Source organism: Oncorhynchus kisutch, linkage group LG17 (genome assembly GCF_002021735.2).
Source record: "Oncorhynchus kisutch isolate 150728-3 linkage group LG17, Okis_V2, whole genome shotgun sequence".
Lineage (NCBI taxonomy): Eukaryota > Metazoa > Chordata > Actinopteri > Salmoniformes > Salmonidae > Oncorhynchus > Oncorhynchus kisutch.
Window position 1 is genome coordinate 9,073,339 of NC_034190.2, and position 24,901 is coordinate 9,098,239.

General features: G+C 46.2%; 1 protein-coding gene across 5 annotated transcripts in view; it reads right to left on the reverse strand.

The window, feature by feature from the left end:
• Nucleotides 1-217: 217 nt before the first annotated feature.
• LOC109907144 (zinc finger protein 40) overlaps nt 218-24,901 on the reverse strand; it is a 103,793-nt gene continuing 79,109 nt past the window's right edge. For 3 of the 5 annotated variants that reach the window (XM_020504931.2, XM_020504932.2, XM_020504929.2), the window contains 6 exons: nt 18,430-24,272; nt 18,122-18,258; nt 17,829-18,004; nt 12,743-12,829; nt 4,725-5,359; nt 218-2,376 (listed from right to left, as the gene is read on the reverse strand). In XM_020504931.2, coding sequence (XP_020360520.1) covers nt 985-2,376; nt 4,725-5,359; nt 12,743-12,829; nt 17,829-18,004; nt 18,122-18,258; nt 18,430-24,272 — 8,270 coding nt within the window. In that variant the 3' untranslated portion in view covers nt 218-984. Of the gene's footprint in view, nt 2,377-4,558; nt 5,360-12,742; nt 12,830-17,828; nt 18,005-18,121; nt 18,259-18,429; nt 24,273-24,901 lie in introns of all 5 variants that reach the window. The other 2 variants (XM_020504934.2, XM_020504935.2) reach the window with 2 other exon arrangements.

Genomic DNA, 24,901 nt, shown 5'->3' on the forward strand with positions numbered 1-24,901 from the left:
AGAGTTGAATTACACGTTGATTTGAACAAATTGTCAACAATTTGTTTTCATCCATGAACATTCAGTGTAATACTTCAGAGAATGTAATGTACTGTATTTAAAGTCCTGTTCTCAGTGTGGTGTAGATTGAAGTCATGTAGATGGAAAGACTACAGGTCAATGCATAGTAAACGCAAAATGCATTGAACTACTGTTTAATCATCTAAACATATTTAGATATTTTTCCCCAATTTTATTTTAATTTCATTGTATTAAATTGTGGAAACATGATATTTGCATCGGGGACAAAAAAAAATAAACTGAATAAAAATGTATGTTTGTAAACAAAGTTTTACTGATACAGTTGATAATAATAGTGATTACTGCAATGAAAAGTTACCATATTACACCTATGGACATGAACCATCATGGGCACTACATGGAATATACTGTAATAAATAGTTGAACACAACGTCTGTACACAGAAACAATGCCCCAAATCCATAGAAATGTCCAAGTACAACACATTCATTATTTTTTTTCTCATAAATTTACAATTGACATTAAAACTTTCCAAAATAAAACCGGTAAGGTACATTTTCTTCTATTTAGTTCCATTTCATTGAAATAAAACAAACAAGCAACTACTGAATTTGTAAGGTATTATTTACAGGTTCCTAAAACAAGCCACTACGAAAAAGGCACAATTGTCTATACAACATGTACAACAACAAAAAAATTGTCTGGAGCTGACAAAGAAGTTAAAAGATCATTAACATGAGCATCTATTGATTGCACATAACAATATGAATGTCAGAAACTGTGCTTTGAATGGTGATTTGCAGAGAAACAAACCCACCCAGAAGTGTTTTCAGTCTTAAAGTGACAACCATTACAAAATAAGAACATTGATAAGTAGCCTGGTTAACCAGATTTCACGTTGCGATCACCATTGTAAACTCAGCATTCAGTCTGGTTTTAACTAGGCTATTCGGTTGGGGGGTTTCAGGTGGCGATGACCAGTCTGTCCTCATCATCGCTGGATGCTGAGTCATCATTGTAGTTTTCCGTTTCCTGCTGTCGTGAGAGCATCGACTGCCTCCGAGGCGTGACAGGCTCACTGGCTCCCTCTGCTGGAGGATTCTTATCCCCCTCCAGGCCCCTGTCAGGGGCTGGAGCTGGAGCTAGAGCTGAGCCTGGAGCTGGAGCTGAGACTGGAGCGCAGCCTGGAGTTGGAGCTCGAGCTGAGGCTGGGGCGGGCTGTGCTAGCGATGTTGTTACCTTCTCTTTCTTTTCTGAAGTCTGTGTGTCATCGGAGCCTCTGGAACCTCCGGAACCTCCAGAACCTCCCGGCCCTGATCTGCTGGACCTGCTGCATGATGATGCCAATTCCTGGGCGAGACTTCCCCTCAGGGTGGCGGTGGGAGGGGAAGCAGCAGACAGACAGCTGACTGAGGGTTCGGTTTCAGTCTGAGAGGAGGGCTGTGGGGTCCGTGGGGCTGCTGGGGCATCGGGGCTGCCCTGCCTCTCAAAGGGTCCGGCGAGGGGACTGAGGCCGGAGAGGGGGCTGAGGGAGGGGATGAGGGTGGGAACGGCGATGTTGAGGATCTGCAGGCCGGGGATGTGGGTGTGGTGATGGGGGACTGTCCTGCTCTGGGAGGTGGAGGTGTGAGCCAGGACCTGCAGGCCCAGCAGCTGGGTGGAGGTCAGGCCTTCTGAGCTGGTCAGGGTCAGAGTCTCCAGACCCATGGACTGCAGCGTGTGGTGGGAGGCCCTGAGGGCCGGTAGACCAGCCACCTGCCCCAGCCCAGTCACCTGCCCCAGCCCAGTCACCTGCCCCAGCCCAGTCACCTGTCCCAGCCCAGTCACCTTCCCCAGCCCAGTCACCTTCCCCAGCCCAGCCACCTGCCCCAGCCCAGCCACCTGCCCAAGGGGGAAGCAGGGCATGATACTACTGATTGGCTCCTGGACCACCAGAGGCTGGTTGACGGGGGATGAGGGACTAACCATACCATCGGGCTCAGGGGAGTTAGAGGTAATGGGGAATGGGAGGGGGCTGGTGTTCCGGTGGATGACGCTCAAGGCGGGGATGGTGAGCTGGACAGGGCCAGCCTGGATGGGCACGAAGGTGGAATAGGCTGCCAGGCTAGCGGGAACCAGCTGGATGCCCCTCATGGGGACCATGCTGTAGGGGGAGTGTGAGGGCTGCTGGGAGTGCAGAGGCAAGTGGCTGAAGAGGTGGGTGTTGGTCCCCTGTGTGGCCCCTGGTCCTTGGGTCGGGCGCTGGGAAGGAAAGTGCAAGGGGCTGTAGGAGGATGTCTGGAGGCTATAGGAGGAGGTCTGAGTGCTGACATCTGTCCCGACAGGGACACCTGGGTCACTCACTGAAGTGCCATCCTGGGAAAGAACAAAATAAAATCGAGTAATTATGACCTTTATCTACTGCATGACTGATCTGGAAACAGGACCAACACTGAACATACTCCTCATGCCTTTTCACAGGAACAACTCATTGAAAAGACATGAGAAGACAATACATCACATGACCAAAAGTAAGTGGACACCTACTTGTCAAACATCTCATTCCAAAATCTAAAGCATTAATATGGAGTTGGTCCCCCCCTTTGCTGCTATAACAGTCTCCACTTTTCAGGGAAGGCTTTCCAGTAGATGTTAGAACATTGCTGTGGGGATTTGCTTCCATTCAGCCACAAGAACATTCGTGAGGTTGGGCACTGATGTTGAGCGATTAGGACAGGCTCACATTCATCCCAAAGGTGTTAGATGGGGTTGAGGTCAGGGCTCTGTGCTGGGAAGTCAAGTTCTTCCATACTGATCACAACAATTCATTTCTGTATGGACCTCTCTTTGTGCATGGTGGGGATTGTAATGCTGAAACATTACAATGTTTCCGCCTTGGGTTGTGCCGTGGCGGAGATCTTTGTGGGCTATACTCGGCCTTGAGGTTATCCCTCTAGTGGTGTGGGGGCTGTGCTTTGGCAAAGTGGGTGGGGTTATATCCTTCCTGTTTGGCCCTGTCCGGGGGTATCATCGGATGGGGCCACAGTGTCTCCTGACCCCTCCTGTCTCAGCCTCTAGTATTTATGCTGCAGTAGTTTATGTGTCGGGGGGCTAGGGTCAGTTTGTTATATCTGGAGTACTTCTCCTGTCTTATCCGGTGTCCTGTGTGAATTTAAGTATCCTCTCTCGAATTCGCTCTTTCTTTCTCTCTCTTGGAGGACCTGAGCCCTTGGACCATGCCTCAGGACTACCTGGCATGATGACTCCTTGCTGTCCCCAGTCCACCTGGCCATGCTGCTGCTCCAGTTTCAACTGTTCTGCCAGCGGCTATGGAATCCTGACCAGTTCACCGGACGTGCTACCTGTCCCAGACCTATTATTTGACCATGCTGGTCATTTATGAACATTTGAACATCTTGGCCATGTTCTGTTATAATCTCCACCTGGCACAGCCAGAAGAGGACTGGCCACCCCACATAGCCTGGTTCCTCTCTAGGTTTCTTCCTAGGTTTTGGCCTTTCTATTGAGTTTTTCCTAGCCAACGTGCTTCAACACCTGCATTGCTTGCTGTTTGGGGTTTTAGGCTGGGTTTCTGTACAGCACTTTGAGATATCAGCTGATGTACGAAGGGCTATATAAATACATTTGATTTGAAACAGGAAAGGGCCTTCCCCAAACTGTTGCCACAAAGTTGGAAGCACAGAATCGTCAAAAATGTTATTTTATGCAGTAGCGTTAAGATTTCCCTTCACTGGAACTAAGGGGCCTAGCCCAACCACGAAAAACAGACCCAAACCATTATTCCCCCTCCACCAAACTTTACAGTTGGCACTATGTATTCGGGCAGACGTTCTCCTGGCATCCGCCAAACCCAGATTCGTCTGTAGGACTGCCAGATGGTGAAGCGTGATTCATCGCTCCAGAGAACGCGTCTCCACTGCTCTGGACTCCAATGGCAGCAAGCTTTACACCACTCCAGCCAACACTTGGCATTGCGCATGGTGATCTTAGGCTTGTGTGTGGAGGCTCGGCCATGGAAACCAGATTCATGAAGCTCCTGACGAATATTTCTTGTGCTGTTGCTTCCAGAGCCAGTTTGGAACTCACTAGTGAGTGTTGCAACCGAGGACAGACTTTTATGCGCTGTGTGCTTCAGCACTTGGCGGTCCTGTTCTGTGAGCTTGTGTGGCCTACCACTTTTTGGCTGAACCGTTGTTGCTCCTAGATGTTTCCACTTCACAATAACAACACTTACAGTTGACTGGAGCAGCTCTAGCAAGGCAGAAATTTGACAAACTGTCTTGTTGGAAAGGTGGCGTCCTATGACGGTGCCACGTTATAAGTAACTGAGCTCTTCACTAAGGCCATTCTACTGGCAATGTTTGTCTATGGAGATTGCATGGCGGTGTGCTCAATTTTATACAACTGTCTGCAACGAGTGTGGCTGAAATAGCCAAATCATCGAATTTCAAGGGGTGTCCACATACTTTTGTATATATAGTGTATGTGACTAGAAACAAGCCTTTCATCGAAAGCTGATAATCAGAAATACATTCACCTTTTCATTCAGAACAGATTTGCTGAAGTGCCTCGCATAAGGGATTCATAGCAAGGGTATGGAAGGGTATGGGTATGAAAGGGTATGAAAGTGCAGAGTGACTGGGATGGAGGGAGGGATGGAGAGAGAGAGGATGGGGGGAGGAGGAGCACATGGTGGGGCTCACCTGGCCGAGCTTGAAGCAGCTCTTGCCCTGTGCGGGGGGACAAGGGGGCACGTCAAAGTCAGGGTAATCGATGGACATCTGCCTGCACGGCGAGACAGGGCTCATCATGGGCACCGACTCTGTGCCAGATGTGTGGGGGGGCGGGGAGTAGGGCAAGGGAATGGAGCAGCCTCCGGAGATGGACATATGCCTGCACGGCGAGACAGGGCTCATCATGGGCACCGACTCTGTGCCAGATGTGTGGGGGGGCGGGGAGTAGGGCAAGGGGCTGGAGCAGCCTCCGGAGATTGACATCTGTTTGACCAGGGAGACGGGGCTCAGCATGGGCACGGATTCTGTATCTGAGGCATCGTGGGTGTGGCAGTCGGAGTAAGGGGGCTGGGGGAGTGACAGGGCAGCTGGGTGGTGGTGGATGGACAACTGGGCCAGAAGGGAGCTGGGAGGGAGCTCAGCCTGGAGGGAGGAGGGGATGTGCTGGGGGCTGGCTGAGACCGAGGGGTTGGTGGACAGGCCCGACTCAGCCTGGCTGTCATCCTCCTCTTCCTCATTATCATCTTCGTTGTCATCATCAGCACCTTCGGAGTCCTCTCCGTCTGAATCTGGGCGGTCTGTACTGCCCACCTGGCTACGGTCTCCTGGGGAAGAGAGATAGAGGGCTCTTAGTTACCAAGACATGGGCTAGAGGGCTCTTAGTTACCAAGACATGGACTAGAGGGCTCTTAGTTACCAAGACAGAGAGATAGAGTTCTCTTTGTTACCAAGACAGAGAGATAGAGGGCTCTTAGTTACCAAGACAGAGAGATAGAGGGCTCTTAGTTACCAAGACATGGGCTAGAGGGCTCTTAGTTACCAAGACAGAGAGATAGAGGGCTCTTAGTTACCAAGACATGGGCTAGAGGGCTCTTAGTTACCAAGACAGAGAGATAGAGGGCTCTTAGTTACCAAGACAGAGAGATAGAGGGCTATTAGTTACCAAGACAGAGAGATAGAGGGCTCTTAGTTACCAAGACATGGGCTAGAGGGCTCTTAGTTACCAAGACATGGGCTAGAGGGCTCTTAGTTACCAAGACAGAGAGATAGAGGGCTCTTAGTTACCAAGACAGAGAGATAGAGGGCTCTTAGTTACCAAGACATGGGCTAGAGGGCTCTTAGTTACCAAGACAGAGAGATAGAGGGCTCTTTGTTACCAAGACAGAGAGATAGAGGGCTCTTTGTTACCAAGACAGAGAGATAGAGGGCTCTTAGTTACCAAGACATGGGCTAGAGGGCTCTTAGTTACCAAGACAGAGAGATAGAGGGCTCTTTGTTACCAAGACAGAGAGATAGAGGGCTCTTAGTGACCAAGACAGAGAGATAGAGGGCTCTTAGTTACCAAGACATGGGCTAGAGGGCTCTTAGTTACCAAGACAGAGAGATAGAGGGCTCTTAGTGACCAAGACAGAGAGATAGAGGGCTCTTAGTTACCAAGACATGGGCTAGAGGGCTCTTAGTTACCAAGACAGAGAGATAGAGGGCTCTTAGTTACCAAGACATGGGCTAGAGGGCTCTTAGTTACCAAGACAGAGAGATAGAGGGCTCTTAGTTACCAAGACAGAGAGATAGAGGGCTATTAGTTACCAAGACAGAGAGATAGAGGGCTCTTAGTTACCAAGACATGGGCTAGAGGGCTCTTAGTTACCAAGACATGGGCTAGAGGGCTCTTAGTTACCAAGACAGAGAGATAGAGGGCTCTTAGTTACCAAGACATGGGCTAGAGGGCTCTTAGTTACCAAGACAGAGAGATAGAGGGCTATTAGTTACCAAGACATGGGCTAGAGGGCTCTTAGTTACCAAGACATGGGCTAGAGGGCTCTTAGTTACCAAGACAGAGAGATAGAGGGCTCTTAGTTACCAAGACAGAGAGATAGAGGGCTCTTAGTTACCAAGACATGGGCTAGAGGGCTCTTAGTTACCAAGACATGGGCTAGAGGGCTCTTAGTTACCAAGACAGAGAGATAGAGGGCTCTTAGTTACCAAGCCAGAGAGATAGAGGGCTATTAGTTACCAAGACATGGGCTAGAGGGCTCTTAGTTACCAAGACAGAGAGATAGAGGGCTCTTAGTGACCAAGACAGAGAGATAGAGGGCTCTTAGTTACCAAGACATGGGCTAGAGGGCTCTTAGTTACCAAGACAGAGAGATAGAGGGCTCTTAGTTACCAAGACATGGGCTAGAGGGCTCTTAGTTACCAAGACATGGGCTAGAGGGCTCTTAGTTACCAAGACAGAGAGATAGAGGGCTCTTAGTTACCAAGACATGGGCTAGAGGGCTCTTAGTTACCAAGACATGGGCTAGAGGGCTCTTAGTTACCAAGACAGAGAGATAGAGGGCTATTAGTTACCAAGACAGAGAGATAGAGGGCTATTAGTTACCAAGACAGAGAGATAGAGGGCTATTAGTTACCAAGACATGGGCTAGAGGGCTATTAGTTACCAAGACATGGGCTAGAGGGCTCTTAGTTACCAAGACAGAGAGATAGAGGGCTATTAGTTACCAAGACATGGGCTAGAGGGCTCTTAGTTACCAAGACATGGGCTAGAGGGCTTTTAGTTACCAAGACAGAGAGATAGAGGGCTCTTAGTTACCAAGACATGGGCTAGAGGGCTCTTAGTTACCAAGACATGGGCTAGAGGGCTCTTAGTTACCAATACAGAGAGGTAGAGGGCTCTTAGTTACCAAGACATGGGCTAGAGGGCTCTTAGTTACCAAGACAGAGAGATAGAGGGCTCTTAGTTACCAAGACAGAGAGATAGAGGGCTATTAGTTACCAAGACAGCAGTATATACAACGGGGCAAAAAAGTATTTAGTCAGCCACCAATTGTGCAAGTTCTCCCACTTAAAAAGATGAGAGAGGCCTGTAATTTTCATCATAGGTACACTTCAACTATGACAGACAAAATGAGAAAAAAAATCCAGAAAATCACATTGTAGGATTTTTAATGAATTTATTTGCAAATTATGGTGGAAAATAAGTATTTGGTCACCTACAAACAAGCAAGATTTCTGGCTCTCACAGACCTGTAACTTCTTCTTTAAGAGGCTCCTCTGTCCTCCACTCGTTATCAGTATAAAAGACACCTGTCCACAACCTCAAACAGTCACACTTCAAAATGGCCAAGACCAAAGAGCTGTCAAAGGACACCAGAAACAAAAATTGTAGACCTGCACCAGGCTGGGAAGACTGAATCTGCAATAGGTAAGCAGCTTGGTTTGAAGAAATCAACTGTGGGAGCAATTATTAGGAAATGGAAGACATACAAGATCACTGATAATCTCCCTCGATCTGGGACTACACGCAAGATCTCGACCCGTGGGGTCAAAATGATCACAAGAACGGTGAGCAAAAATCCCAGAACCACACGGGGGGACCTAGTGAATGACCTGCAGAGAGCTGGGACCAAAGTAACAAAGCCTACCATCAGTAACACACTACGCCACCAGGGACTCAAATCCTGCAGTGCCAGACGTGTCCCCCTGCTGAAGGCAGTACATGTCCAGCCCCGTCTGAAGTTTACTAGAGAGCATTTGGATGATCCAGAAGAAGATTGGGAGAATGTCATATGGTCAGATGAAACCAAAATATAACTTTTTCGTAAAAACTCAACTCGTCGTGTTTGGAGGACAAAGAATGCCGAGTTGCATCCAAAGAACACCATACCTACTGTGAAGCATGGGGGTGGAAACATGCTTTGAGGCTGTTTTTCTGCAAAAGGACCAGGACGACTGATCCGTGTAAAGGAAAGAATGAATGGGGCCATGTAATGTGAGATTTTGAGTGAAAACCTCCTTCCATCAACAAGGGCCTTGAGGATGCCGTGACTCCGTGATGTCGTCATGGAGGAGTGGAAGAGGACTTCAGTGGCAACCTGTGAAGCTCTGGTTTACTCCATGCCCAATAAGGTTAAGGCAGTGCTGGAAAATGATGGTGGCCACACAAAACATTGACACTTTGGGTCCAATTTTGACATTTTCACCTAGGGGTGTACTCACTTTTGTTGCCAGCAGTTTAGACATTAATGGCTGTGTGTTGAGTTATTTTGAGGGGACAACAAATGTACACTGTTATACAAGCTGTACACTTACTATTTTACATTGTAGCAAAGTGTCATTTATTCAGTGTTGTCACATGAAAAGATATACTTAAATATTCAAAAATGTGAGGGGTGTACTCACTTTTGAGATATACTGTATATACAGTTGTGGCCAAAAGTTTTGAGAATGACACAAATATTAATTTTCACAAAGTCTGCTGCCTCAGTTTGTATGACAGCAATTTGCATATTCTCCAGAATGTTATGAATTGCAATTAATTGCAAAGTCCCTCTATGCCATGCAAATGAACTGAATCCCCCAAAAACATTTACACTGCATTTCAGCCCTGCCACAAAAGGACCAACTGACATCATGTCAGTGATTCTCTCGTTAACACAGGTGTGAGTGAGGACAACTCTGTCATGCTGATTGAGTTTAAATAACAGACTGGAAGAGCTTCAAAAGGAGGGTGGTGCTTGGAATCATTGTTCTTCCTCTGTCAACCATGGTTACCTGCAAGGAAACACGTGCCATCATCATTGCTTTGCACAAAAAGGGCTTCACAGGCAAGGATATTGCTGCCAGTAAGATTGCACCTAAATCAACCATTTATCGGATCATCAAGAACTTCAAGGAGAGTGGCTCAATTGTTGTGAAGAAGGCTTCAGGGCACCCAAGAATGTCCAGCAAGCGCCAGGACCGTCTCCTAAAGTTGATTCAGCTGTGGGATCGGGGCACCACCAGTACAGAGCTTGCTCAGGAATGGCAGCAGGCAGGTGTGAGTGCATCTGCATGCACAGTAAGGCAAAGACTTTTGGAGGATGGCCTGCTGTCAAGAAGGGCAGCAAAGAAGCCATATGATATTCTGCAAAAGGTACAGGGATTGGACTGCTGAGGACTGGGGTAAAGTCATTTTCTCCGATGAATCCCCTTTCCGATTGTTTGGGGCATCCGGAAAAAAGCTTGTCCGGAGAAGACAAGCTCTACCATCAATCCTGTGTCAGGCCAACAGTAAAGCATCCTGAGACCATTCATGTGTGGGGTTGCTTCTCAGCAAAGGGAGTGGGCTCACTCACAATTTTGCCTAAGAACACAGCCATGAATAAAGAATGGTACCAACACATCCTCCGAGAGCAACTTCTACCAACCATCCAGGAACAGTTTGGTGACGAACAATGCCTTTTCCAGCATGATGGAGCACCTTACCATAAGGCAAAAGTGATAACTAAGTGGCTCGGGGAACAAAACATAGATATTTTGGATCCATGGCCAGGAAACTCCCCAGACCTTAATCACATTGAAAACTTGTGGTCAGTCCTAAACAGGCGGGTAGACAAACAGAAACCCACAAATTCTGACAAACTCCAAGCATTGATTATGCAAGAATGGGCTGCCATCAGTCAGGATGTGGCCCAGAAGTTAATTGACAGCATGCCAGGGCGGATTGCAGAGGTTATGGAAAAGAAGGGTCAACACTACTAATATTGACTCTTAATTGTAATTGTCAATAAAAGCCTTTGACACTTATGAAATGCTTGTAATTATACTTCAGTATTCCATAGTAACATCTGACAAAAATATCTAAAGACACTGAAGCAGCAAACTTTGTGGAAATTAATTTTTGTGTCATTCTCAAAACTTTTGGCCATGACGAGCCAACATTGATCTGAGACAGCGGTGTCAATATGTTCAGATATTAACCAACATTCACGTGGGGGCTTTGAAAATCAGATATCTGGTATAGACTATATCCATCCCCACAGTAAGAAAGTCTGCCAAGGAATAGCATTAAGACTGGGTACATAATGAGTCTGTCCAAAATGGCACCCTATGTCCTATATAGTGCACTATGTAAGAAATAGGTTTCCATTTGGGATGCACATTAGCATTGAAGGACTGGTGATTCACATTCACACCCTTACAGGCCACCACAGGCAGAAGGATAAAAACAAATATCCTCTCAGTACCGGCCCGGGACCATAGAAAGCTTTTCAGCCTCACTGTCTCTCTCCTTCGTTCTCTCTCCTTCGTTCTCTCTCTCTCGTTCTCTCTCTCTCTCGTTCTCTCTCTCTCTCGTTCTCTCTCTCATTATCTCTCTCTCTCATTATCTCTCTCTCTCATTCTCTCTCTCTCTCATTCTCTCTCTCTCTCTCTCTCTCATTCTCTCTCTCTCTCTCATTCTCTCTCTCTCTCATTCTCTCTCTCTCTCTCATTCTCTCTCTCTCTCATTCTCTCTCTCTCTCATTCTCTCTCTCTCATTCTCTCTCTCTCATTCTCTCTCTCTCGTTCTCTCTCTCTCTCTCGTTCTCTCTCTCTCTCGTTCTCTCTCTCATTCTCTCTCTCATTCTCTCTCTCATTCTCATTCTCTCTCATTCTCTCTCATTCTCATTCTCTCTCATTCTCATTCTCTCTCTCTCTCTCGTTCTCTCTCTCTCGTTCTCTCTCTCTCGTTCTCTCTCTCTCGTTCTCTCTCTCTCGTTCTCTCTCTCTCGTTCTCTCTCTCTCTCTCGTTCTCTCTCTCTCTCTCGTTCTCTCTCTCTCTCTCGTTCTCTCTCTCTCTCGTTCTCTCTTGACGTCTTCCTGTCTCACGCTCTTCTCATCTCTCTCCTCCTTTCTACCTCTCTCCCTCTCTTCCTCTTTCTCCCTCTCCATCTATCATTATCTCTTCCTCTCTCTTCCTTTCTCTCTCCCGCTCTCCATTTGTGTAAAATTAGACACAGCAATTACCCCTCCCTAAATGCTGCCTGTGCATGCCGCCCACATGCCTCCCAGTAAAGAGGAGAACAAGCTGGATTTAGAATGTCTAACTAGGACCCTAGCAGTGACATCACAATGCAGACCGTGACAGTCAACATTTTATAGTGGCGCATAGTCATTATCAGGACAACTATCAAAAGGAATGTGGAAGGGTGATTCTGTTGCTAGAGGCATAGGAGAGAGAGAAGTGCTGGATTCACCCTGATGATGATACATTGGGCTTCTGTCCGAGCGCGAATGTGTCTGTGTGAGGCGTTATCCAGTTACACACACTGTAGGAGTCTGAAACCCACAGCGTCTCTTGATTTAAATCAAAATGACAGGGAAGACATGGAGTGTAAACAGCCACCTCTTAAACAAAAGCTGTTTCATAAACCTTCCTAATCAAATTCACATTTTGTGTTATAAACAAAGGCTTTAACCGGAGTTAGCTAATCCCAGTTTAGCTAGGGGATCTGTGTGGATTAAGAGATCTGACACTGAAAGTGAAAAAAATCTAAAATATTACTAGAAATCTGTAATAACCTTTGACCTAAGAGGAATGTGTTTATAGCACATACGTCAGTACAACTGTGTGTTTTACAGACCCTGTGGTGAATTCCCATTATAAACAGGCAGAACAACTATGTATGTCTTCCCAGAACATACGCCCTGACGTCAGTACGCCTGTGTGTTTTACAGACCCTGTGGTGAATTCCCATTATAAACAGGCAGAACAACTATGTATGTCTTCCCAGAACATACGCCCTGACGTCAGTACGCCTGTGTTTTACAGACCCTGTGGTGAATTCCCATTATAAACAGGCAGAACAACTATGTATGTCTTCCCAGAACATACGCCCTGACGTCAGTACGCCTGTGTGTTTTACAGACCCTGTGGTGAATTCCCATTATAAACAGGCAGAACAACTATGTATGTCTTCCCAGAACATACGCCCTGACGTCAGTACGCCTGTGTGTTTTACAGACCCTGTGGTGAATTCCCATTATAAACAGGCAGAACAACTATGTATGTCTTCCCAGAACATACGCCCTGACGTCAGTACGCCTGTGTGTTTTACAGACCCTGTGGTGAATTCCCATTATAAACAGGCAGAACAACTATGTATGTCTTCCCAGAACATACGCCCTGACGTCAGTACGCCTGTGTGTTTTACAGTACAGTGGGTGGATGCTGATATGTGTAGTACCCGAGTCTTCTGTATCCTGGTCCTCCACACCAATCTCCATACACTTCTTACTGTGTGCCTTGGACTTCATATGCTTGGTCAGATTCCCTGTGGTAAGAGATTCAGGTTTATTAGAAACATCAAAAGAAAAGAAAATACAATTTTATTTGTCACATGGGCTGAATACAACTGGGGTAGACTTTAGCAGTGAAATGCTTGCTTACTAGCAGAGTAAAATATAATAATATTTTATTTGTAACATCAATGCCATAGCAACAATATAAAATGAGATGCTCTTTAAAAGTTGAGGAGCACTCTGAAATGAAAACCTAAAATCACATAGTAACCTACTTACCGATAAGGGGTTTATTTTAAAAACATTTTGGAAGGTTTGTTGAGGTGGGAGGGGCTTACAGAGCACAGGAGGAGCTTACGTAAGACTGAGAACACTTTGTGTCCCAAATGGCACTCTATTCCCTTTAAAGTGCACTATTTTTGACTAGGGCCCATAGGACTCTGGTTAAAAGTAGTGCACTATGTAGGGCTAGAGCGCCATATGAGACAAAGGCACGGTCTCTGGGCAGACAGCATGTAAATGGGTGAGTAAAGGGAACGTGGGATGTTGTGCTGACACAGAGTTATGTTACTGTTCTGCAGTGTTGCGTGTGTAGACGGAACGGTGAATCGTACCGTCTTTTATTAAGAGACAGAAAGAGACAAAAGTCTTAAAAGCGACCTAGGTTTATAACAGGAAAAAGGTTAGAGCGAAACTCAGCGGAAATTAAAAAGTGCCTTGAAATGTAGGAATTGAGTAATTAAGTGGAATATATGCCCTCATTCTAAATGAACTATCCTTCAATTTCATTGAACAGTACATAAATTGGGCTCACAATGCGTGTTTCCTTGTCCATCAAAAATATCAACAGTGTTTTCAGTGTATACAGCTTGCTGCTGCCGTCAGTTACTGGTAGACGATCAAACAAAAAGTAGCTGTCGAGTTAAATGTTCACACCTTTTATTTATTTAAAACATTTTTTTACCTTTATTTAACCAGGCAAGCCAGTTAAAAACAAATTCTTATTTTCAATGACGGCCTAGGAACAGAGATGCCTTGTTCAGGGGCAGAACGACAGATTTTTAAAAATGTAGTAGTTAGTAGTTACGGTCTTGTCTCATCGCTACAACTCCCGCAAGGACTCAGGAGAGGCGAAGGTCGAGAGTCATGCTAGGCTACCTGCTGGTTACTGGCCCAATGCTCTAACCACTAGACTACCTGCTGGTTACTGGCCCAATGCTCTAACCACTAGACTACCTGCTGGTTACTGGCCCAATGCTCTAACCACTAGACTACCTGCTGGTTACTGGCCCAATGCTCTAACCACTAGACTACCTGCTGGTTACTGGCCCAATGCTCTAACCACTAGGCTACCTGCTGGTTACTGGCCCAATGCTCTAACCACTAGGCTACCTGCTGGTTACTGGCCCAATGCTCTAACCACTAGGCTACCTGCTGGTTACTAGCCCAATGTTCTAACCACTAGACTACCTGCTGGTTACTGGCCCAACGCTCTAACCACTAGTCTACCTGCTGGTTACTAGTCCAACGCTCTAACCACTAGGCTACCTGCTGGTTACTGGCCCAACGCTCTAACCACTAGTCTACCTGCTGGTTACTAGTCCAACGCTCTAACCACTAGGCTACCTGCTGGTTACTGGCCCAACACTCTAACCACTAGACTACCTGCTGGTTACTGGCCCAATGCTCTAACCACTAGGCTACCTGCTGGTTACTAGTCCAACGCTCTAACCACTAGGCTACCTGCTGGTTACTAGTCCAAAGCTCTAACCACTAGGCTACCTGCTGGTTACTAGTCCAACGCTCTAAACACTAGGCTACCTGCTGGATACTAGTCCAACGCTCTAACCACTAGGCTACCTGCTGGTTACCGGCCCAACGCTCTAACCACTAGGCTACCTGCTGGTTACTAGTCCAACGCTCTAACCACTAGGCTACCTGCTGGTTACTGGCCCAACGCTCTAACCACTAGGCTACCTGCTGGTTACTAGTCCAACGCTCTAACCACTAGGCTACCTGCTGGTTACTAGTCCAACGCTCTAACCACTAGGCTACCTGCTGGTTACTGGCCCAACGCTCTAACCACTAGGCTACCTGCTGGTTTCTGGCCCAACGCTCTAACCACTAGGCTACCTGCTGGTTACTGGCTCAACGCTCTAATCACTAGGCTACCTGCTGGTTACTGGCCCAACGCTCTAACCACTAGGCTACCTGCTGGTAACTAGTCCAACGCTCTAACCACTAGGCTACCTGCCGCCCACTTTACATTAACATATACAGTATATTATACCTTACATTTAAAAAGGCTTATAAGTAGTTCATAATAATTCATTTTTAGATATTACTGATTTATAAATCTGTAATAGACAGCTTTAAGACATTAGTTATTGTAAACCAAAAAGTGTAAAGTAAGGCGGTCCGGTACGGTGTCCCGGCAAAATGAATAGTAGAGGGGTAAGCCGTACTGATAGGCTCACGTTCTATCAAAATTACAACATGCCAAAGAAAACGATAAGTTATCACACTATTAACAGTACTGCATGTCAGACAACTAGCTAATTGACTGGAAACCGGGTGGAATACGCTTCAAATTGCATAGGCAGCGGGTCTATAAGGCCTGGGGAAGCTTTCCCTAAAGTAAATAGAATTAAATTGCCAAAAGCATATAGCCTAATTAGCTTACTCCTGTCTATGAAAGAAAGAAAGAAAACATGAAAAACAGGCGACTACCTCAGAAAGCATGATTTGGCCACAGAGGACCATTAGCTTCTTAAAAAAAAAGAAAAGTGGATCATTTTAAATCCCATAGCCTAGTCAGAAGGGCCCGCAATTTGGGCAGAGCGCCTTGCAAATACCAAATAGATGATTGTTGAGTTGCGACTGTCAGTGAAAAGCAGACAGATGCAGCCAGGCGTATCGCAATATTTAAAAATACAAATCACGAAAAAACAGTTTGGAAAGCAAATGGCTATTGCTGTAAAGAGATGACAATGAAAAGCCTCCAATTTGTCTTTTAGTTATCAAAATTCCTGACTTAATTGAGCAAACAGTAGCCTGTCTTATTGGTGTCAATGGAGAACATCGGCCATATCCTCGGTGAGTGTGTCACTGTCTTTATCAATGGATCAGTGCCACTTTTGTTCATTTTTTTGGACAATCATTTCCTCCTCCAGATGAGATGGACGTCATATTGTATTTGTGTCTCCTCTTTCCGTAGACCGATTATATGGATTAGACCAAATCATTTTTATTGATCTGTTTGTTTGTCAGCGTCAGCATAGTAGGCTACCCTGTAATTTTTGTAGTATAGAAATAAATGTGTGGGCACACTTGGGTGTCCTGTACCTGTAAGAAATGACATCTACTTTCTTTCACCATTGCATTAATGTATAATATAAACTGGGTGGTTAAAACTCTGAATGCTGATTGGCTGACAGCCGTGGTATATCAGACCGTATACCACAAGTATGAGAAAACATTTATTTGTACTGCTCTAATTACATTGGTAACTAGTTTATAATAGCAATAAGGCACCTCTGGGGTTTGCGTTGTGTCTAAGAACAGCCCTTAGTCATGATATATTGGCCACATACTACACCCACTTGGGCATTATTGCTTAAATACACCTTACATTTAAAAAGGTGGGTTCATAATGAAGTTACAGTCAGATATAACCTATATAAATACAGTGGGGCAAAAAAGTATTTAGTCAGCCACCAATTGTGCAAGTTCTCCCACTTAAGAAGATGAGAGGCCAGTAATTTTCATCATAGGTGCACTTCAACTATGACAGACAAAATGAGAAAAAAAATCCAGAAAATCACATTGTAGGATTTTAAATTAATTTATTTGCAAATTATGGTGAAGTTTGCTAGAGAGCGTTTGGATGATCCAGAAGAAGATTGGGAGAATGTCATATGGTCAGATGAAACCAAAATATAACTTTTTGGTAAAAACTCAACTCGTCGTGTTTGGAGGACAAAGAATGCTGAGTTGCATCCAAAGAACACCATACCTACTGTGAAGCATGGGGGTGGAATAATCATGCTTTGGGGCTGTTTTTCTGCAAAGGTACCAGGACGACTGATCCGTGTAAAGGAAAGAATGAATGGGGCCATGTATCGTGAGATTTTGAGTGAAAACCTCCTTCCATCAGCAAGGGCATTGCAGATGAAACGTGGCTGGGTCTTTCAGCATGACAATGATCCCAAACACACCGCCCGGGCAACGAAGGAGTGGCTTCGTAAGAAGCATTTCAAGGTCCTGGAGTGGCCTAGCCAGTCTCCAGATCTCAACCCCATAGAAAATCTTTGGAGGGAGTTGAAAGTCCGTGTTGCCCAGCAACAGCCCCAAAACATCACTGCTCTAGAGGAGATCTGCATTGAGGAATGGGCCAAAATACCAGCAACAGTGTGTGAAAACCTTGTGAAGACTTACAGAAAACGTTTGACCTCTGTCATTGCCAACAAAGGGTATATAACAGTATTGAGATAAACTTTTGTTATTGACCAAATACTTATTTTCCACCATAATTTGCAAATAAATTCATTAAAAAACCTACAATGTGATTTTCTGGATATTTTTTTCTCATTTTGTCTGTGATAGTTGAAGTGTACCTATGATGAAAATTACAGGCCTCTCTCATCTTTTTAAGTGGGAGAACTTGCACAATTGGTGGCTGACTAAATACTTTTTTGCCCCACTGTATACACAAAAGTACAACTAGTGGATTTGGGTTTCCATGGCTGAGCAGTTTGTCTGAGCTGTTTTTCATGGTTCGGGCTAGGCCCCTTAGTTCCAGTGAAGGGAAATCTTAACACTACAGCATACAATGACATTATAGACAATTCTGTGCTTCCAACTCTTCCCAGAAGAGTGGAGGCTGTTATAGCAGCAAAGAAGGGGCCGCCTCCATATTAATGCCCATGATTTTAGAATGAGATGTCCACATACTTTTGGTCACGTAGTGTTAACAGCTATTGATTAGTTTATTATAAGCCAGACCACGATACTGCTGCCGTCAGCACTGACCTTTAGTCTTGAAGGAGAAGTTGCAGTGGGTGCAGTGATAGGGCCGTACGTCAGAGTGGGTGCGGATGTGTTTACGGAGCATGCTGGGCTTCTTGCAACGGATCCCACACTCCTCACAGATGTATTTACCACGACCCCGCCCACGCACGTACACATACTCTTCGTTAGATTTGAATCTGCACGGTTGACAGAAGAGGTGAGAAATAATCAGTGTATTAACCAAACAACTAAAATCCTTAAATTATTTAATCAAATAAATGTGAAATATTTTGAATATGGCTGGGATTACATACCCTCCATCAAATATCTTGACTCTCCGTGGCTCTAGTTTGGATGTGGAAGAATCCTTGTCTGATTCACTGCTCACCTGAGTCTCAGGTTTCACTTTGCTGTTATTCTCAGTTGTTAGAGACTTCTGATGCTTTAGGACCTAGGGAGTATGTTGATTTGAGAAAATAGCTAAGATAATGTGATAATGTGATAACAAGGCCCCTTCACAAATTTTACATCATAAAATTATGGATCAAATTGATTGGATTAAGAATTAGAACATTGAACACTGATAATACAAATACAAATAAATGTGCAAAATGGCTGTAACCTTATGCATGACGTCTTTCAGCTTGCTTGAATAGGCCAAGATGTCTGATTTCATACTTGTCGTTATGGCCTCTGTGTAGTGTATTTTCTTTGAGTTCTGCTTGGAGTTGAAGAGAGACATCACCACCTTGGTGGGCAGACCCAGTGGGTGGGGGTTGTTGGGGCTCACTGCCCAGGTGGAGTAGGCCGAGATCTTCTGGTCCATCTGGGGAACATGCAGAGGCTTCCTCTTCATCAGGTAACACCAGGTGAAGGTGGTGGTAGTTTTCAGGCTGGGGAAAGACAGGCGGTGGCTGTCTCGTGTGTTGACCACAGATACAGATGAGGCCAGTTTCACCTGTCCATGGAAAGTCGAGGTTCTAATGGGAGACTTGGCAGGGGGCAATTTCTGTTCCTCGCTCTTGTCTTGAGGCTTCAGGCAGTCGTTCGCTGGCACGGAGGAGACGTGACTTCCTAGAGAGGTGGTTAATGCAAAGCTTGGCTGTAATTGAGCAACTACAGTAGATGGTTCATCCTGTCCGGTGCTTTCAGGTGTCATAGTCTTGCGGTTATTAGGAGTCTGGGCATTCTTTTCATCCTCTGGTTTCTCGTGTTGCAGTGGGGGAGCCACAGTTTCAATGGGACTGTCTGCTGATTCAGTGGCGCACACCTGCCGGACTAGCATTAGCTTCCGTTGCCTAGTCACCTCTGCCATGTTGGAGTTCAGGTAGTTGACGGACCTGCCGTCAGTGAGGCATGCCGCACCATGTTCATCCTTTGCTCGCTTCTGATGTTTTTCCATGGCGATGTCCAAGCTATTGGCAGGGGAGAGCATTCTCTTGCTTGAGGCAATGGGCTCCTGTTGTGGACAGAGGGTCACAGCTGCCATTTTCTGGGTGCAGTGTAAGGAGCCCAGGGAGGGAGCTATTTGAGTTTCACCAAAATGGTTCTGGGTTTTGGAAACTAAACTGTGTTTTACTTGAAGGCCAGCAGATGCTGGAGGCCTGTCCTTGTTCATATCTGGTACAGTCTTTGTGTCCGTATCTACAACATGAAGGTTGTAGATGCTGCCTTTACTGGCCACAGAGGGGGAAGGGTGCATCAGCTCATGGGTTATCAGGATCTGTGGCAATTGGGGCGCACTTGGCTGGTTTTGAGAAGGTCGGATGTTTTGTAGGCCTAAAGGCAATACTATCGACTGTGTCTTATTCCCTACAATCTGATGACAGGGTTGTGCCACATAGACATTGTGGAGAACATCTGAAGACTTTGACACACTTTGCATCCGGTTGGCAATGGGTATTGTTAAGACGGGCATGGTTGTCTGAGTACCCTGTGTGGAAGAGTATGTTTTGCTTGATCTCAGAGCAGGACACCGCAGTTGGTACTTGGGTACAAAGCTTTTCTTGTCTTGACAGTCAGCAGACTTGCTCTGAGCATCTTCTTGGCTGATCATGACATTAACTGCAGATTGCTGGCGATTTTGGCATGTCTGAACCCTCGATGTTAGGTGCCAAGGGTGTGGAAGACCATGAACTTGAGGCAGTTGACTTTGGCTGCCCAGGTTAATGCTTTGCACAATTTTTTCATTGTGCTGCAGGAGAGTTTCTCCAGAATGCAAAATAAAAGGTTGGGCAATGGGAGGATTGTTGGCAGTCTGTTGCATCTGTTGAGGCCTCTGCTGAGATATAGAGATTACAGTGGGGAGCCTCTGGACAGCGATGGCATGATTCCCGACATGTTGCTGACTCTCCGGCCCAATCTTTAAAGACATCTGGCGAACCAGTGGCCCCCTTCGCCTTTCAATGAGAGGTACATGCGGAGACGAGGAGGTTTGAGCACTCTTTCGCAGTTCCATTGGTGACATTGACCTGTTGGGTGGCAGAGACCTGCTGGGAGACCCACTGCCACAGTCGAAGGACTTGCTGCGATAGTCGCAAGATATCTCCACTGAGGGTTGAGTGCAACTGATCTGTTCTGAGGCAGCACGTCTCATCATGCCAGGGACCCCTAGGGTGTTGAAGGCTATTGGGAGCCCTTGAAGCTCACAGATTTTGTTGGCACATTCTCCTCTGGAGGGGCTCTCGGACCTGAATGGCTCGTCCCAGTCGAAGGAGGCTGATACGCTGGAACATCTTGACAGGCTACTGTCCCTGCTGAGGCTTCGAGACAGTGAGGACTCGAAGCTGGATTCTCCAGAGGAGTGCTCCATCTGAGCCAGACGGATTCTCTTCTTCTTGGGTGGAAGCTTCTCTGTGGGTAGCTTGGACAGGCTCTCGCTCCTCTGGGGCCAGTTGAATGTATCTGCAGCCTTTTCCCCTTGCTCAGTGCTATGACCGTCATGCTCCCGATCAGGTTCCTCTGTGACCAGGATTTCAGGAATGTTGTTTTGGCGAACCAGGCGAGACTGCTGGACAGCAGCGCAGCTCTCAGCCACTGCTGCTAATGTGCGGTCAACACGGTTTTCCATCCCTCCCTGGTTGGCACATTTAGGTATGGACATCTTTTCATGATAGCTCTCTAATGAAAGATTGGCTGTAGCATCTGCCTTAGTTTTTCCTGTGCTATGGCCATCTTTGTCCAGGAAATCAACTGGAGAGGCTCTGTCAATAGATTCAGAGATCTCAAATGAATTGGGCCTGCTCAGAGAGTTGGTATGTCTGATAACTGATGTACCGCTGCCTTGCCTCTGTAGGTCGCCTCTTTCTTTACCAGAGGTGTTAACCTGGGTTTCTCTGATCGGTGACAGTCTTGATTCTGTTGCATCTGTAACTCCTGCTATTAGCTGTATTTGAGGTATTTGTGGTGGGTTGCTTTTAGGCAGTAGATCAACCATGATAGAGTGCTGAGAAAATGTCCGACCTGAACTGGCTGTTGATAGTTGGCAAGAATCAAAACTAACAGAGCATGGGGGATTGGTGTCAGTTGGTGATTGGTCATCATCGTCACCAACACTCTTCATTTTCCTTCTTTTTCTAATTGATTGCTGTTGGTCCATTATGCCTGAAATACCTGTTGTTCTGGGGACTAATGGCTGCTGCATGCCACGCTGAAAAACATCCAGCTCAGTCTCTCTGACAGACATCAGCTTGTTTTTCGGACCATGAAGTTCTGAACAATAGAATTTCTTGTGATTTTCAAAGTTTTCTAGTTTTCGGTACCGGTTACGACAGGTCTCACACTCATACATTGTGCCTTTGCTCTGCTGAGGCTTTCGGTTTGGGTCTTGTGCATGCTCAAAAGACCTGCTCCTTTGCATTGTCACAGTGGAAACGCTAGAACCATGGTAACCTTCATCCATGGAACGGACTGATGTAAGGACCTCACTTGTGGAGAAATGTTCCACTGCTACTTGCCGTACAAGGGTACGAGAATGTATTGCTGGATTTGGGGTAGAGGGAGCAGATGAAAACACATCATCGTTTAAGGAACTCATTTTTTCATCAAAAGACTGGCAGATCCGTAGTATGTGGGGTTGTTGGGTAACGTTTGGTGGGATACCCGAGTGCCCTGGAGTTGTGGGCATAGAATTACTTCTTGTTATTGGAAAACAGTCCATCGGTGGATACTGATTAGGAACAGACAATAGCAATACTGGCTTAGAGTTTTCTGTAGGGGTGAATGGGGACTTGGGTATGTCTGAGCTGGAACTTGACCTTCTCGCTATTGGTTTAAGGTCAAACTGAAAAGAGTCTTTAAATATATAAGATTTGGGGGAGTCTATGCTACCTCTCCTGGAAAGAGAGGTCCTTCTTGGTTTGACACTGTCCAGCTGTTTGTCGTCAACCACTGCCTCATTGTCTGATATTAACTTTGAGATCCGCTCTTCGAGAGAGAGTGCTTTTGTTACTAATGGTGGACGCATTTGTCCTTGCACAACATGTGGCTTCTCCACGGAAGCCACATTCATAACAGTGGCAACCACTGCAGAGAGATTAGGAAGTGCATTTTTGGTGACATCCATGCCTGTTGGTGGGGTTAGCTTTACAAAGGGACTCGGGGGACTCATGGCCTGGTCTGCGCTTTCAGAACGTGAGAAATACCCAGAGTCTGTGCTGCCTAAACTGCGGGGACTAAGCAGACACTTGCCCTGCTGCTGCTGAGAAACGTCTGTGGCCTGCTGCCTTTGAAGCAGACCATGTCCGCCTCCTGGTGGGGACCTACACTGTTGATCCTCATCCTCACTTCTTGCATCCTGCAGGGGGATTGTGCAATCCACCTCTTTCAAGGACGACAGGACGGTGATGCTGGATCTTAGATGTGCCGTTTGGAAGTCCCTTTGCCTTTGGGCAGTAGCCTGCTCAGGGGTACAGTCTGCGACTCTTGGACTGTCCGCCCGCTGAGGCGAGACATTAACAGGATAGACGACTACTTTCGGGAGGCCAGCTGTCCCTTTGGACTCGTAGCGCCTCTGACTCGTCGTTGGTTTAAGCATTTCGAAAACAGCCGATAGGTCCCCTGCATCCCCATGGTTGCCTTGTGTTGTGCCTGCACTCTGCAAACTGCTCTCAGAGAACGCTGCAACACTGCCTTGTGACGAGTCAGGGTCCAGGTCCGCTGTGCTACTTTCCTCGTCACTGTCCCCGCTTTCCTCTACATCTGAATGTGTTCCGGGTGCTTTGTCAGACTCCACAGAGAGGGACCCACTTCCAGAGTCGGAACGTGCCACAAGCCCCAGTTTTATTGCGTGAGCATGGGATTTCTTATGCTTGTACAGATTGCTCTTGGTCTTGAATGAGAAGCCACATGTAACACATGGGTAGGGACGTTCTCCTGTGTGGGACCTGATGTGCTTGAGGAGCACACTAGGCTTTGCACATGCCCGACTGCAGTATTCACACACATACTTCCCCTGCTTCTTAGGCTTCTGGTGCTTTGGGGAGATGCTACACATCTGTTCAAGACCAAAGTTTACAACTGTGGCCATATGGACTGGGTTGTAACCAGGTGTAACAGGGACTTGAATGGTACTGGGGACACTGGCAGATAGGGACTGGCATGTGTGGACCACCGGTGGCTGGCTCTTGGGTAAGGAATTGGAGCCAGATGGAATAGGTGTATGAGTACGGGCAGCGGAGGGCCCAGTACTGAAGCTCATTTGTAGAACAGGCTTTTCCCGGTTGCTGAAATACTGTGTAGCATGCTGTGAATTCTGCAAGGCAGTAGCCTGGGTCGAGGCCTGCATGGTGGTGTAGCTCTCTTGTTTATTTACAAAGTAAGTTTGCAAATGGCCAGGCTGAGTTTGAAGTCCAAAATGTACAGCTGGCATAGCATTCAATTCACTAATAAACTGGGCAGAAAGGGTTTGACTTGGTTCTCCAACAGATGTGACTGGAACATGTGTGTTTCTTTCTGCCAAGGAGCTGAAATCTGATTCCATAGCCTTGAGCAAGACCTCAAGTGGAGCGTTGGTGTGGTAAGTAGCGTCACCTTCACATCCAGTTTCGCCGCTCTTACGGTCCTTGAGCTGCTCAGATTCCCCAACACCAGAGGCAGACCCCTCTTTACCACTGACCGGATCAAGAGACTGTGGCTTTGAGGAAGCCACTTCCCTCTGCTTCAGCCTATCACTGTCAATGGATGATGTCACTCCCTCAGAGGATTCAGCAACAGGCCGAAGGTACTCCGTATCTCTGTTCCGGCTTGGTGAGCTGGCAGGGTTTCGAGAGGGGCTGTCGGGATTGGAGCAGGAGTTCACAGCCTCCTTGGACGAGGTACCTTGGAGTGTTGCCACAGAGGTCTTGGACTGTAAGGGCTTCTTCACAGGAGATTTGGGTATTTTCTTCAGCTGGTTCTCTGTCACAACCTTTTTCCTCTTCAGTCCCTTTATGTTATCTGCACTTGTTCGACCACACTCATTGATCCCTGTGAAGCAAACAAAAAAATAAATTAACATTCATATTGAAATAATATTAAAACCTAAATAAATTTACGTAATAAATATTAAAATAAAATTGATAGTTTCTGCAAAAATAAAAAATATTCCCATATGCTATGAGGATCTTCACTGAGAATAGACATGATTCCCTGCTATGAGATTCACCAACCAGATAAAAATCTGGTTTTGGTCTGTGTTAGAAGAAATGACCCTGCCAACTGTGCTACATCAGTTTCTTGATCAATTGGAAGTGAAGTTCATTACGTCCTCAATGTATGGAATTCCTCTCACATTTTTCTGACAGTCTCATCCAAATAATGTTGTGGTGCAGGCATATTCCGAATATTTTTTTTTTATCCTGCACAAAAATATTCAGAACATGATAATCCATTTTTTTTATTTTTTTTTAACCTTTATTTAACCAGGCAAGTCAGTTAAGAACAAATTCTTATTTTCAATGACGGCCTAGGAACAGTGGGTTAACTACCTGTTCAGGGGCAGAACGACAGATTTGTACCAGCTCGGGGGTTTGAACTTGCAACCTTCCGGTTACTAGTCCAACGCTCTAACCACTAGGCTATTTCACAAAATAAAACGAATCATCATCTCCACCACA